We start from the raw sequence: 16,299 nt of genomic DNA, 5'->3' as shown, positions 1-16,299 counted from the left end.
ACAACTGAAAATCTGGCTTTTCAGCAAATTGTAGCTCTATCCTTCCCCCCTTTCTCTTCCCCTTTTTACACATAAGTTCATGTAATTCTTTTTCTTCTTCTCTACCCACTATTTTAAGTTCTTGTAAACCATGTCGAGCTCCATTCTCATGGAGATGATGCGGTATATAAACTTAAGGTTTAGATTAGATTAGATAAGATAACAGAGGAACTGGAAGACCGCCCAGAAGGATGGGGGGAGGGGGGTGTGGATCAAAACAATGCTAATGAGGCCCTCTACAAGAATTCTCATGAAGAGGGATCAGGATCAGGAATAGAATGTCTGTCGCACTAGAATTAGTATTTAGCTTATCAACTGAGAAGCTGTCTGTGATTAAGGCCAAGACCAGGAAAATCCTCAATCCTACCATCTGCTGAAACTGAAGACAAAACCAAAGACTCGGAAGCAGTTCTACCTTCAAGTTAACTCAGCAAGGCAAAGAAAGGACAAGATGAATGAATACTCCTGATGCACTTTTTAGATTCAATTTTTTTTTTTTAATTACATAACTGTGGAAGTAGAACGTGTTCTCAGAGAGAAATGGTCTTTGGCTACACAAAGACTATAACTGATTTATCTTCAGGTCAAACATATACATGGTATAACCAGTTGTGCATACACCACCAAGAAAAGCTGTGCATGAAAGGGAACACACCCAAATCTCACCCTTGTACAGCTCTGGTGCTGAACTCCTTTCCAACCTACAGTGCTTGAATTTGAGAGTAGTCTTTCATACTATACCATACAGCTGTTTAAAACCCTCTAGTATTCAAGTATACACAAAGTTCCCAACATGAAACCTGAAGGTTTAGCATACATGCAACTGAGAAAGCTGCTGTTATCCAGGTCCTCAGGGGCTAGTTAACCCAATGCATAGATACCAGTATCCCTTTACGTTTTCCAGGGAGCAAGGTTGCTTTTTAGTTTCATCCATTACCTTTATTTATCTCTTCCTTCTATACCACCCAGGATCTCCACAGGCTGCTATCAGGTAGATCCATCCCATCTGCACAATGAGACCACGCCACACACTGGCCTGCACACTAGTCATGTCCACAAGGGCCTTCTTCCTGTTTGTGTTGAAAATAGAAAAAAAATCCCCACAGCCTGCCATTTTATAAATATAAAATTTCCTAACTACAGGAACATAAAATAAAAATGACCACCAAAAGGAAAAAAAAATCATGCCAATCCATCTCAAACTTAACAGGTCTTCTCCAATCAGCCAAGACTAGACTATCATTTCCAGTTGCCTGGCATATTCAATAACTTGTTTAGCTAATTCTGTTGAAGGTATTGTGGCTTCTTCTGGTTTCCTGCTGCTTGCTGGTAAAGCTGGTAGTAACTGTTTGGACCTAAAACCCAACCACGCTAGAAAAAAGGGGGGGGGAAAAAAAAAAAAAAAAAGTCAGGATAGCAAATTCTCTAAGTCAGGTTATCAATTTTCACAACCACTTATCTTGTCTAGAAATTTCACCTCCTAAACAAAGATTCTTCAGTCTTAAGGTCATTTCAAACATAGGTGAGAAGATCACAGAGCTAGCTCACTAGTACTAAATGGTGGTGGGGTGTGGGGGGAAGGGAAATGTTCTATTTTGTTTACAGATTTTCATATTTCTTATTTTCCAATCAGGAGGAAAAGGGTAAAAAAGGGATTAGATTCTTTACCGTGATAAAATCGTTTCCAGTAGATAGAAATGGTATGCTGAACCTTAGGGTACTCTATCCATTCTTGTGAGCTACTGCAGAAAGATGTCAATCACAGCTTTTGAAACTACTCTTTCTCCCAAGAGTCTGCTGATCCCTTCAGTTCATTCCAAAGCATGCAAGAGCTCTAGCGTAAAAGACAGAAGAAGGAAGGACACGAGTAACGCCCCAAAACTAATTCCGATCTGCTCATAAAAATTGTAACAGACAATAATGACAACTGTAATGTGTAAATGAATGAGCATTACCACTTGAACAATAAAACACATCAAATAAAAGCAACAGCTTGAATATAAGCAGAGCCCAATTATCTTTTGAGATTCTATTTACAAACTGATTCTGAACCCATAGTCCAACTGGCAGAGAAGCCCTAGCTATGGAGAGGACCATGAAGCATAAGGCAAAAACAGGTGCATCAGAATCATCATGTGTGGGTTCAGTATACCATTCTAACCCTACTTCCCATCAACCCAGACTGCAGATTTAACCGTTCCCCTCAACTGTATCCAAACATCCTATTTGTCTTGTCTGTTTAGAATGTAAGCTCTTTCGAACAAGGACTGTCTTTTTTGTAACTCTGTACAGCGCTGCGTATGTCTGGTAGCGTTATAAGAAATAATTAATAGTACTGGAAAAGATATTATCAAGGTAAGAACCTAATCTCTTTTCCCCAGTGCAATAAGAATGGTATGCTGAATCTTAGGGATGTACTTAAACAGTCCCTGAGTCCCAGATGGGAGAGATAAGCCTGCTTTCAGTACTGAGGATCAAAAGCAGAATCTTTGTGTGCTCCCACATCCACCCTATAGAATTTAGTCCTACAGATCTACAGATTTCCTCTGGAGGTACTGCCCTCTATTCTGCCCAAGAGGAGACTACTCCTCTGGTCAAATGCATTTTCAATAACACCGGCAGTTGTTTGGCAAAAACATGTTGGTGGAGGAGATTACTGTCCGAATCCACCGGGAAACGGTGGCATTGGAGGCTGGTCTGCCTCGGATTGACTCTTTGGTTGGGACAAAGGGATAGTCCGATAGATGAAACTTAAGTCACCTTCCAGGTAACACAAGAGAACTCTGCGGATGTCCAGCAACTTTAGTCTTTCTTTTTGGAACCAGTAGGTTGAAAGGCTGTTAGCCCAACTTCCTGGTTGATATGAAATGCTGAAACAATCTTGGCAAAAAGGATGTATTGTACACAAGGTCACACCCATTTCCATGATCCTCGAAAACAGTTCCCTGCATGACAAAGTTTGCAATTGTGAAACTCTTCTGGCCGAGGTTAATTGCAACTAGGAACAATGCTTTGGATCATAGATCAACTCTTTGGCTAGCCACTTTACTGGAATCTTCAGGCTGCCAGTTGGACCTCCATGTACCAGCCCCTCAATGCCCCCACCCCCAAAAAACCTCTTACGGAAATGGAGGAGACAAAATGCAGCTAGCACTGTGAGTGCCCCAAAGGAATGTTATTAGCACCAAAACAGCCTGCATTCCAGACCCTGACCAAGTGAAAGGGGCGAGCAAACCACCAGGGGAAACAGACCCTGAGCTCCACTAATCTTCAGCTGGCTGGCTGAAACAGGTCTCCAAGTATACACCTTTAAGCTGCAGATTTTAAATATGCATCCTCTCCATTACAGGCAGAGTAGACCCTTATGGAAAAGGGATCTCCGATTTCACGAAAAAAGACCACGACTAGAGTGAAAAACCTACAAAAAAACTATTGTAAAATAAAAAAGAAATAACTAATGCAGATCAGAAGATACTTTTCATGATTAAAGAAAAGAAATTGAAGGAGGCAGCAGACTCCTGGGAGGAGAGGAGGTTTCAAAAGCTGTAACTAACATCTTTCTGCAGTATGCTCTTGAGAATGACAGAGTACCCTAAGGTTTCAGCATTAAAGAGTTGTGTGGCGACAGAAATCAAGCCTGTCCCGCTGGAAATCGAATCCATCACTATAAACTTCAGAAATAGTTATTTCATTTAATTATACTACTGAATTAAATGGCTTCTGGTAAAGACCCATTTACAAATAAGCAAAGGACACTTTATTAATTTGGAAAGACTACATACTTTGTAATGGGTCTCTGTCAGAGCCTCTTAACAAAAATATAAATACTTCAGCTGATGAAGAACCTACAAGCTATGTCAGTGAGGACTTCCTCTGAAAGGTGGCTGGGGGTCCCTTTTGCCAAGCTTAGTAGGCGGCAGCAGCATCCCTGAGTTACAGATTCTGGCACCTCAGTGGCTCCAGGGGTACTGCCAGCGACTGCTGCATTTGGTGGAGAGGAGTTCTGGCTATCTTTGGAGGAGGTCCTCAGCAACCAAAGCAAGGGTCATCAAAGTACTTCAGCACTGGAGAAATAAAACCAGAAATGCATATCCTTTTTTTTGAACACAATACAAAGACAAACACATCTGCTATATACATTTCCCAAAGCTAACTTATTTCAGTCAATAAATTCCTTTTTTACCTTTGTTGTCAAGAGATTTATTTTTTCCATCAAGTTGGTCCCAGTTTCTCTTTTTTCTGCTTTCCCATCTTCTGCAAATTCTTCTGTTGCTGTCCATTTGTTCCTCCTACCTTGGTCCAGCATTTCTCCCATTGAACAGCATCCTCACTCCCTTCTGTCCTGGATCAATCTCCCTCTTTTTCCCTTCCCCACTTCTGAACAACATTTCTTCCTCTCTCCTCCACCCCCATGTGCAACAAGTCTCCCCCTCTCTCTCACTGTCCACCATCTCTTTATCTCTCATTCCCTCCATTGTTGCAAACGGAGTGGGGAAAGAGAAACAGAGAGAGAGGAATCCAGGTTGCATCTCTCCCATCCTCTCTACTGCCATATAACATAAGAATAGCCTTACTGGGTCAGACCAATAGTCCATCAAGCCCAGAGTTCTCACGGTGGCCAATCCAGGTCACTAGTACCTGGCCAAAACCCAGAGTAGCAACATTCCATGCTACTGATCCAGGGCAAGCAGAGGCTTCCCCCATGTCTTAACAACAGACTATGGACTATTCCTTCAGGAATTTGTCTAAACCTTTCTTAAAACCAGCTACGCTATCCGCTTTTACCACAACCTCTGGCAACTCATTCCAGAGCTTAAACTATTCTCCGAGTGAAAAAAATATTTCCTCCAACATTTCTCCCTCTCCCATCCTCCAGATCATGTGCAGCATCTTTTACCCCTGCCCACCAGCCCATGCCCAACATGTCTCCTTCTATCGCCCCTCCCCAGCACCATGCCACTTCTCTCCCTCCATTCCCTCCACCACTATGTCCAACATTCCTCCCTCTTACATCCCTTTCAATCTGTGCCATTGTTCCCTCTCCACCACCACATTCAACATTTCTCCCTCATCTTTCTCTTACCCATGCATCTGTACCTCACTCCCTATGCCCAAAAAATTCTCCTTTCTTCCATTCCCCGTGTTCACCATCTCATTCACTCATACCCAACAATTCTCCCTTTCTTTCTCCACCCCCACCTCAGCATCATTCCCTCCTTCCCTCCATCCTATGTCCCAAGTTCATGCTCTCTTCCTCTCTCTCTTTTCTGTCCCAAGTTCATGCCTCCTCCCTCCTTCCAGCCTTTGTCCAAGTTCATGCCCCTCCCATGTCCCAATACGCACCTTCCTCTATCCCAAGTTCGTGCCCCCTCTCTCCCCCTTCCTTGGTCCAACGTGCACAAGCATTTTGTGGTCCAACTACTTCAGTGCCCCTCCCGCAAGACTATACAAGAGCCACCTCCTTTCTGCCTTCCAGCTACGCTTCTTTGCAGGACTGCGGGCCCTTCACGTGGCTAACCCAGAAATCTTCTCTCTTGACGTTAGTTCTGATGTCAGAGGGAAGGCTTCCGGGTCAGCCGACAGCATGCTTAGAGCGCTGCACACTGCTTGGTGGAGGGGCAAATGCGGCTAGAGGGCAGGAAAAGGAGGCACACAGGTATTGGAGCCTCCAATCCCTAGGGGGGTTTCCATGGGATTCCCGCGGCTTCTGCGGGATTCTCGTTATCCCCGTTCAGCTCTATTCAGCATACATTCCTATTGCACTGGAAAAATGGCTTTAATGAGTAGGATAGTAAAAGATACTTTCAAACCTACACAGCTTATTTGTAAAGCATAATGACCAGCTTTCTCAAGATGAGATGTTCTAATGTTTGTTTCAGCTGTTTTGTAACAAAGAAAGTTGCAATAAAGTCACAATTTAAAAAAATGCAGCTAATTATTATTCAAGGCAATGCCCTAGAAGCAGAGTCCTGACTCACCATTTTTCCCTACATGTGACAATGTTTTCAGTTCTAACAATCTGTTCCATTTTTTGAAGACTGAAAATTAGATTGTACACTCCATATTCACAGGGGTTAGGTTCACAGCCCCCTCACGAATAAGAAAAAATTGTGAATAATTTTTAGGGCTGACTCAACCACCTCACACCTTACTTTTCAATCCTGGTGGTCTAGCAATGAAGCGGGACAGGAGCAATCTTCCTACACTCTTGCCCCGTGCAGAGCCACAATAAAAAAATGGCTGCCGTGAGTTCCCGCTGCAATCTTGTGAGACCCGCGGGAACTCACAACAGCCATTTTTGATTGTTGTTCTGCATAGGGCAGGAGCGTAAGATGATCACTCTTGCCCTACTTTACTGCTAGACCCCCAGGATTGAAAAGTAAGTGCCAAACCTACAAATATGGGAGGGGGCAGTGTATAATTTTCAATATATGTGGGCAGACACTACAAATGTGCGCCAGGGGAGGAGAAAGAAATGAGGCGGCTAGACAGAGTGGTGAAAGAAAAATGCTGGGGCCATAGAAACCAACTTTTTTGGAGGGTGCTATACCTAATAGGAATTATACCCACAGAACTGGCTCCTATGGCTGAGGCCTCTGCAAATGTTTTGTGTCTTAATATTAAAACAAAATTTTACAATCAGAAGAGGACAACCAGTGTGCTTCCCTCATTCCACCAAGTAGTCTTACACTCTTGTTATAAATTCAATCTGTAAATAGGTTGTGCCTATCTATCTGTTTCTCCCAAAGCAGTTTTCCTGCCATCACCCACCTTTTTGGCATAGTCTGTCATTTTCTTAGGGGTGCTGAAGAACAATATTCTAGTAGCTTCATTGAACAGGATCTTCTCATAGGCTTTCTCTATGCAGCCAGCTATTTCATCCCTGAGGTATAGAAAGAGCATCCTTTTTTATTTTGCTTTGAAAAGGCTGCAATTCAAACAAATAGGCTTGTAGATCTGTATGCTGAAACTCCCTTATCCCCCTATCAGGGTAAAGCATCAAAATTCTTTTTTTTTTTTTTTTTTAATTTTATTTATTGAATTTTTCAATTTTTACAATGTTTGAAATTCAAGTGATATAATTAATTACTATATATCATTGTATCTATCATTAATACAACTTAATTTATAAACAGTATATATTATATATAATCAAAAGTTATACATCCCTCCCCTTTTTCCAATTAATGATTCTAAAAATTATACATGTCCCTCCCCTTTTCTATATAAGTATTATAATTGTGCTAAGAAATCTAATCATTAGAATAATTAGTCAATGGTTGCCAAATTTTATTGAAATTATGAATGTTCCCGTGTTGTAATGCTATTACTTTTTCCATTTTGTATATATGACAGACAGAGTTCCACCAGAACGTATAATTTAATTTGGTATAGTCTTTCCAATTCTGAGTTATTTGTTGCATGGCGACTCCTGTCAATATTAATAGTAGTTTATTATTGTTTACTGAGATCGGAGTCTGAGTTCTCATTGCAGTTCCAAATAATACAGTGTCCTATGAGAGTCCTACATGATTTTCTAGTAATTTGTTAATTTGGGGCCAAATCATATTCCAAAAGGCATTTACACAGGGACAAAAAAAAATTAGATGATCTAACGTCCCTATTTCTATTTTACAATGCCAGCATCTATTGGATCTAGTATTATCTATCTTTTGCAAGCGCGTAGGGGTCCATAACACTCTATGTAATAAAAACATCCATGTTTGACTCATAGATGCTGACTTTGTAGATCTTAATCTCCAGGACCAAAATCGTGGCCATTGAGACGCAGAAATTGTCTGTCCAATCTCAATACTCCAAATATCCATAAGACCAGTTTTCTTTTTTTTATTTAAAAATCCATATATCAATTTGTACCATTTTGCGGCTTGGTGACCCAAGAAATCCGCCTGGAAACATAAAACCTGCAGACTATATTGAGTATTAAGATTTTTCCATTCAGGGAACCCTACCTGAATGGCCTGCTTCAATTGCATCCATTTAAAATATTGTGATTTATTTAAGCCAAATTTATTTTGCAATTGTGAAAAACTAAGCAGTGAACCTTCTGAAATGACATCATTTAATGTTCGTATACCTGCACTTATCCATTGTTTCCAGACGATCTTAAATCCGCCAATTTTGATCCTGGAGTTTACCCAAATAGATTGATTTAGTGATTTACAAATTGGATCTGGTGATAGGTTATTTATATATCTTAATGTTTTCCAAGTGTCTAATAATATTCTGTTTTCTTTGTATCTTCTGGGCATTGTTATACTAATTAAATGATCTAAATGTAATGGGAACAGGAGCCGCCATTCTAAATACTTCTAAATTCTTAATACTTGCTGTACTGAGATAATATTTGGCAACCTCTCTGCATGCATCATATATGGTCCTTCACAATACACACTCATAATTAAAATTCATTGCACACATTCACACATACAAGAGACAAAAATGGGAACGATAACATTTTGTTCCATTTGTATTACTTAGGCTGGTGGAAAGCAACTTGTTTCCTCAACTTAAATTAATCTCCTAATATGAAAATGAGAATGAGCACACAACTTACCTAATAGTATCCACAAGGATATCATAAAGAATGTGTAGCTACTCTGCTGGGATTGTTGCCCTTGGCTAGGAAACCTGTATTGTTAGCTGCCTTCCATCAAATACTGAAAGCAAGAACATGATGTGGATGTGATCTGGATCCTAGGCTTGAACTCTTTCAGTTGCCTCTCCACTGATTACAGGTATGCGGATATCATCCTGACACAGCTGGAAATTTTCACATACCCATCTTCCCTTCCAGTACTATTTTCTCAGTCCCTGTTTATAGCTTATGGCTGATGGGTGAAGTAATACAACAATCTGGTTGAGGACTTTGCTATACTTACCTGTTCCAAGGACACTGGGTGCTTGATATAGACATTGGGTCTGAATGTCTTTAGCTGGAAGCCTTTCCAGCTCTGTGTGAAATTCTGCCACACGGTTCTGAGAGAGAAGGAAGAGCAGGTTCAGTTCCCAGCAGTTGATGTTTGTAGGCAGACTCCGGCAACTCTTCCCTGGACAAAAAACAGGAAAAACCAAGACAACAAAAGTAGTATTTTATACCCACAATTTATTGTTGAGTGAACAAAAATTGAGGCCTTCTGAATTGGGAGCACATCTGGATACTGTGATCTAGTGCTGCCCGGTTCACCGATTCACTTCAAGTGAATCGATTCAAATCATTTAAATAAAATAAAAAAATATAAAAAAATTTGGCTTCCCGATTCGGACCCTCTTCCCTCGCCCCTAAAGCAGGAGCAGCAGGCATCACAGGAGGGGCGGGAACGCAGCAGAGGAAATAGCTCAAAGCACTGCAGTGCAAAGAGCTGTAACCTGCGATCTTCGTCTGAAGCTGTAAGGTAAACGGTTCGGGGAGGCCAGGGGGATGTGCAGTCTTTCGGGGGGGGGGGGGCAGTCCTTCAGGGGGTGGGACAGGCCTTGGGGGGGGCAGGCCTTCAAGGGGTGAACAGGCCTGGGAGGGAAGTCCTTCGGGGGGGGGGGGGGGCAGTCCTTCAGGGGGTGGGACAGGACCTTGGGAGGTGCAGGTCTTCAAGGGGTGAACAGGCCTTTAAGGGGGGGGGACAGGCCAGGGATGGTGGCACAGGTCCTTCAGGGAGGACAGGCAGGCCTTCAGGGATGGGGGGACCCTGGTGTAGAAGTACACGGAGGGAGGGAAAGGGGGTTCAAAGAGATGTGTATATGCCAGAATTTGGGGGGAAGAAATAATGGGCCTAAAAACAGAGGAGAGGGAGAGATGATGGACAATGGCATTTAGGGAGGGAAGGACAGAAAGGGAGAGAAGTTGGGCACAAGGGATGGTGTGGAGGGGGGATAGAGATACTGGATAGGAGGGTAGTTGGGAAAAGAAAGGGAGAGGTGGGGAAGGAGGGAGAGATGCTGGATGAAAAGGTAGTTAAGAAAAGGTGGATCTGTGGATGGAGACGAAAAAAAAAGAAAGATGCCAGACTTCTGGAGTAGGGAAACAGAAAGGGAGGACAGAAATGGCAGATGGATGGTTAGAACGGAGAAAGAAGAAGACCCTGGCAAGCAAGTTATCAGAAGACAACCAGAGCCTGGGACCAACAAGATTTGAATAATGACCAGACAACAAAAGGTAGAAAAACTAATTTTATTTTCCATTTAGTAATTACAATATGTCAGATTTGAAACGTGTATCCTGCCAGAGCTGGTGTTAGACCGCAAATGTGAGCTAGGATTCAACAGAGAGAGGAAAAGTCTTTTTCGTTTGTTTATTTTGTTTACACCACAGCGCCAGTGTGGTTAGGAGAAGGCAAAGGGGGTGAAGAGGCTATAAAATAAACCCACCAGGATGTTTGAAAAAAAACATCCAATTGGGCAGGAAAATCGAATCGAAAAAACCAACTCAGTAGGCTGAATCGAATCTAATTTTTTTTTTCCTGAATCGGGTAGCACTTACTGGTGATCCTTAACTAGGATATATTATGTTAAGTAGTGTGTACCAACACTCACTTATAGTCAAAATATAGTAGCACTTCAGTTGGGCCATATATCTTTCAAATGATGGAATATCTTTCTTCAGGATGCTCCACTGAGCTCCAATCTCCAGAATATCTCCTAAAGGAAAGAAAAGAGCAATTATACTAACTTGGAGGTGCAAAGCACAATTCATAAAAACTGTCAGGTGCAGCAAGGGCCAAAAGTAAACCCTCTGTTGTCCTTCTCCCACAGATGAATACATTCACAATTGCTATGCACCAGACAGCACTCAAATCACTCCCCTGGACCCCACACTGTACAGGGAAGAAATGAGAAGTGAGGTATGTGACAACTACAATATGAAGACAGAGGAATAAATCTATTTTCCTCAGGCAGGGATAGGCAGATTTTAAGGATACCCACAATCATAAATTTGCATGCACCACCTCCAATGAATAGCCATGAGATAGATTATGTAGATATTGTGGATATCCTGAAAACCTGGATACAACTGTGACACTATTCTAGGGAATGACCAACAAAAAGCATCTTGTGATATGCCTAATGAGGAGGGCAGTGTGAACCTGTATTCATGCTGTTTTCCTTTTTTGCCTCACATTGCCTTCTATCTTCCAACACTTTACACAAATACATGCACATACTGTATCCTAAACACGATAAACCTAAAAAAAAAAGAAAAAGTTACTGATTACAAGTTTCAAACCTATCATAAATTCAACCTTTCTGTGCTTCAGAGGATGGCCTTGTTATTCTTAGCGTTCCCTCCAGATGGCAGAAAATGGATGAGTTACACTCCACTGCCAGCAGGTGGAGACTGAGATACTAACTTTTGGCTTCAGTACAAGTGGGCTGTGCAGTCCCTATTACAATCAATCAGTCTTTTCTCAGTCTCCAGTAGATTGAGTGGTAAGCTTGGACAGTCTGTGCTGAGGTTTACTTAGGCCTGTTGGATCTGATTTACTGACTCTTGTCCCTTTTGCTGTCTGGATAGAGCTTAGGGGACCCTTTCGGGGGTCTTACATGACCTTGGGGGTGCCACACTTAGAAGGGTTGAGTCCCTCCCCACATTTCCTCCACCTCCACAGGTTTTCTGAATTTAGAGGAGCCTCAACTGTACACCTGGCACAGACTACGTGGGGTCTTGCTCTTCTGATACAGCTGGTTAGCTATGAGAAGATGAAAAAAAAACCAAGAAATAAAAAGGAGGCCTGTTGTTTTTGTACAGCATTGTTGTGTGTGGGTTTTTAGCGCATTCATTATGAGCGCTTCAAAAAAGCAGCACAAGTGCATTTTATGTAGGCGGTGGATGCGGCTGGCGGGTGCACGAAATGTTCCGGCTGCCTTAGGAGGACCCAGCTTTGGGTATTGGCATGTCAGGCTCCCCTTCATGTGTGCATTGCTCATTGGCGGGAGGCGGTGGTGACACCAGGATGTCATCTACTGGCGGTCTGGCAGATTCGGTGTTGCAGACTGGGGATTTCCTTACTGCTGCAGCTGTGGCAGCTAGTGGTTTTTCTGTAGCGGTGAGGTCGAGTTTGGCTTCGGTGCCATGTATTATTTCAGGTGACAGTTTGTTGATGGCCCTTGCCTTGGTTTTGGCGGGAAGTGTGTCCATTTTGCCCACAGCCTCAGGCGACCTTCCTCCTGTCTTGGAATGACAGGAACAGGTCTTAAATGTGTCTTCTGCTCCTGCTATGATTTTTGGATTACCGCTGGGGTTTTTCCCCACTCAGTTTGTGTTAGTCATGTGCAAGGCTTATTTACAGGCGGCTGGAGGTCCTGCTTCAGTACCAGGGTCTCGGGATCGTCTGGGGAGGGGGGTGTTCTGCTCCATTCAGTTGCCCTGACCCAAAACACCTCTCCTCCAAATAAATTAGGGAAAATTCTTTAACACACACTGCCTGCTACAATCAAACTACACTGTGGGCAGAGGATTTTTTTTCCCAATTTTTCATTCCATTTTCATTGTGGGATAAAGAAAGATTTGATAATGTTTACACATCTCTTTTTCAAAAAGATTATTCACTTGGAAGCTTTGCATACAGAACATTTCACATAAGCATCTTAGGCCCAGATTCACTGAAGATAGCGACTCAATGTTGGCTCTGGCAGAAGGCCATTTAGATAAGTGTTGCTGTTCTTTTTTACTAGCATTTTGCAAATATATATACTTTCTTATTTATTAAAAATTTTCCATTATAAATTTAAATAAATTATGAAAAATTTTGTCCTAGTTAGAATAAACTGAGTAAGGGAGATTTAAGGGTGGGATGAGGATCATTGTAAATGATTTTATGGCACTGCTTTAAGCCAGAATGAGGACTTGAAATAAAGCACAGTTACTTACCGTAACAGGTGTTATCCAGGGACAGCAGGCAGATATTCTTAACGTATGGGTGACGTCACCGACGGAGCCCCGGTACGGACACTTTTAACTAGAAAGTTCTAGTTGGCCGCACCGCGCATGCGCGGGTGCCTTCCCGCTCGACGGAGGAGAGCGTGGTCCCCAGTTAAGATAAGCCAGCTAAGAAGCCAACCTGGGGAGGAGGGTGGGTCGTAAGAATATCTGCCTGCTGACCCTGGATAACACCTGTTACGGTAAGTAAATGTGCTTTATCCCAGGACAAGCAGGCAGCATATTCTTAACGTATGGGTGACCTCTAAGCTAACAGAGAGGGAGGAGGGATGGTTGGCCATTAGGAAAATAGATGTTGTAACACAGATTGGCCGAAGTGCCCATCCCGTCTGGAGAAGGTATCCAGACAGTAGTGAGTAGTGAATGTGTGAACTGAGGACCAAGTGGCAGCTTTGCAGATCTCCTCGATGGGCGTGGAGCGGAGGAAAGCCACAGAAGCAGCCATAGCTCTGACCCTGTGGGCCGTGACAGCACCTTCCAGTGAGAGACTGGCCCGAGCATAACAGAACGCAATGCAGGCAGCAAGCCAGTTGGAAAGCGTTCGTTTAGAGACAGGACGACCTAAACGGTTAGGGTTGGAGGACAGAAAGAGCTGAGGTGACGTGCGGTGAGCTCTGGTACGGTCAAGGTAGTATGCCAGGGCACGTTTACAGTCCAGCGTGTGTAACGCCTGTTCCCCAGGATGAGAGTGGGGTTTAGGGAAAAAGACAGGCAATACAATGGACTGGTTGAGGTGGAAGTCCGAGACCACCTTGGGAAGAAATTTAGGATGGGTACGCAGAACCACCTTGTCATGGTGAAAAACCGTGAAAGGTGGGTCAGCAACCAGTGCATGCAGCTCACTAACCCTCCTGGCAGAGGTGATGGCAATGAGGAAAAGCACCTTCCATGTCAGAAATTTGAGTGAAGTTGTGGCAAGAGGCTCAAATGGAGGTTTCATGAGGGCTGAGAGGACCACATTCAGGTCCCAGACGACAGGAGGAGGCTTCAGCGGTGGTTTGACATTGAAGAGGCCTCTCATGAACCGGGAAACCAGGGGATGAGCCGTGAGAGGTTTTCCGAGGACCGGCTCATGAAACGCAGTGATGGCACTGAGGTGGACTCTGATTGAGGTAGACTTGAGGCCAGCGTCGGAGAGAGAAAGCAAATAGTCCATTACAGTTTCCACCGCCAATGAGGTGGGATTGTGATGATGAAGTAGACACCAAGAGGAGAACCTGGTCCACTTCTGATGGTAACATTGGAGGGTGGCCGGTTTCCTGGAGGCATCCAAAATACGACGGACAAGCTGAGACAGATTCTCTGGAGAGATCAGCCCGAGAGAAACCAAGCTGTCAGGTGGAGCGAGGACAGATTGGGATGTAGTAGAGACTGATGCTGCTGTGTAAGTAGAGTAGGAAATACAGGAAGAGGAATGGGCTCCCTGGAGCTGAGCTGGAACAGGAGGGAGAACCAGTGTTGGCGAGGCCACCGAGGAGCGATGAGAATCATGGTGGCTCTGTCCCTGCGGAGTTTGAATAGCGTCCGCAACATTAGAGGCAGTGGAGGAAAGGCATAGAAGAACCGATCCGTCCAGTCGAGCAGGAATGCATCCGGGGTCAGACGATGAGGAGAGTAGAGTCTGGAGCAGAACTGGGGCAGCTGATGGTTGTGAGGAGCTGCAAAGAGGTCCACCTGAGGAGTGCCCCAGAGAGCAAAGATGGAGTGAAGTGTGGGAGGATCCAAGGTCCACTCGTGAGGTTGAAGGATGCGGCTGAGGTTGTCGGCCAGGGAGTTCTGTTCGCCCTGGATATAGATGGCCTTGAGGAAGAGACTGCGGGCCGTGGCCCAGGTCCAGATGCGGATGGCCTCCTGACAAAGGAGGGGAGATCCGGTGCCGCCTTGCTTGTTTATGTAGTACATGGCGACTTGGTTGTCTGTGCACAGGAGAAGAACCTGAGGATAGAGAAGGTGCTGGAAGGCCTTGAGAGCATAGAACATGGCCCTGAGTTCCAGGAAATTGATGTGATGTTGACGCTCCTGAGGGGTCCAGAGTCCCTGGGTGCGAAGATCTCCCATGTGAGCTCCCCATGCATAGGGGGAGGCATCTGTGTTTATGATCATGGAGTGAGGGGGTAGATGAAAGAGTAGACCCCTGGAAAGATTTGAGGAGTTCAACCACCATTGAAGAGATTGCTGAAGAGACAATGTCACAAAGATGGGATGAGAAAGAGGATCCGTGGTCTGTGACCATTGGTTGGCTAGAGTTCATTGAGGTGTCCTGAGGTGGAGTCGTGCCAGAGGAAGCACATAGACTGTCGAGGCCATGTGGCCCAGGAGGACCATCATTTGCCAAGCCGGAATAGAGCGACGAAGGAGCACCAGACGGCAGAGATGGAGCAGGGTTCGTTGGCGGTCTGAGGGGAGAAACGCCCTCATCAGAGTGGTGTCGAGGACGGCACCAATGAACTGAAGTCGCTGTGTGGGGAGGAGATGTGACTTGGGGTAGTTGATCTCGAACCCCAGGAGATGGAGGAAAGAGATGGTGTGTTGAGTGGCTTGTAGCACAAGCTGAGACGTAGGAGCTTTCACCAACCAATCGTCCAAGTATGGGAACACCTGGAGGTTGTGAGACCTGAGGAAGGCCGCCACCCCACAATAAGGCACTTGGTGAACACCCTGGGCGATGATGCGAGGCCAAAGGGTAGCACTTTGTACTGATAGTGGTGGTGCTGTACCTGAAATCGGAGGTAGCGACGTGAAGTCAGATGGATTGGAATGTGAGTGTAGGCCTCTTTGAGGTCTAGGGAACATAGCCAGTCGTGATGAGAGAGAAGAGGGTAAAGCATGGCAAGGGAGAGCATCCTGAATTTTTCCTTGACCAGGCACTTGTTGAGGTTCCGAAGATCGAGGATGGGACGGAGGTCTCCTGTCTTCTTGGGAACCAGGAAGTAGCGGGAGTAGAATCCCTGACCCCTTTGGTCTGGGGGTACCTCTTCGATGGCATTGAGAAGAAGAAGGGATTGGACCTCCCTCAGGAGGAGGGGGGATTGAGAGGAGTGAGAAACAGACTCTATGGGAGGATTGTCTGGTGGAAGAGTCTGGAAGTTGAGAGAGTAGCCGTGGCGAATGATGTTGAGGACCCACAGGTCTGATGTAATGACCTCCCAACGGTTGAGGAAGAGTTGAAGGCGGCCTCCTATCGGCTGAGGAAGAGGCAATGATGGCGGGAGACTGGCTATGCCCTGGAGAAAAGAGTCAAAAGGGCTGAGATGGTTTCGACTGTGGGAGAGGCTTGGCAGGTTGGTGAGACTGTAAACGTGCCTGAG

At 44.5% G+C, this 16,299-nt stretch overlaps 1 protein-coding gene across 1 annotated transcript in view; it reads right to left on the bottom strand.

The window, feature by feature from the left end:
* Window positions 1-513: 513 nt before the first annotated feature.
* Window positions 514-16,299, bottom strand: part of PSMD8 (proteasome 26S subunit, non-ATPase 8) — a 45,968-nt gene continuing 30,182 nt past the window's right edge. The window contains 10 exon segments of the mRNA XM_033956794.1: window positions 514-1,360; window positions 1,363-1,410; window positions 6,811-6,922; window positions 8,618-8,642; window positions 8,645-8,720; window positions 8,943-8,978; window positions 8,980-9,066; window positions 9,068-9,110; window positions 10,588-10,601; window positions 10,604-10,692. Of these exon segments, the coding sequence (XP_033812685.1) occupies window positions 1,271-1,360; window positions 1,363-1,410; window positions 6,811-6,922; window positions 8,618-8,642; window positions 8,645-8,720; window positions 8,943-8,978; window positions 8,980-9,066; window positions 9,068-9,110; window positions 10,588-10,601; window positions 10,604-10,692 (620 nt within the window). The 3' untranslated portion in view covers window positions 514-1,270.

Source organism: Geotrypetes seraphini, chromosome 8, assembly GCF_902459505.1.
Source record: "Geotrypetes seraphini chromosome 8, aGeoSer1.1, whole genome shotgun sequence".
NCBI lineage: Eukaryota > Metazoa > Chordata > Amphibia > Gymnophiona > Dermophiidae > Geotrypetes > Geotrypetes seraphini.
Note: the sequence above shows the minus strand (reverse complement) of the source record. Positions and strands in the feature narration are given on the sequence as shown.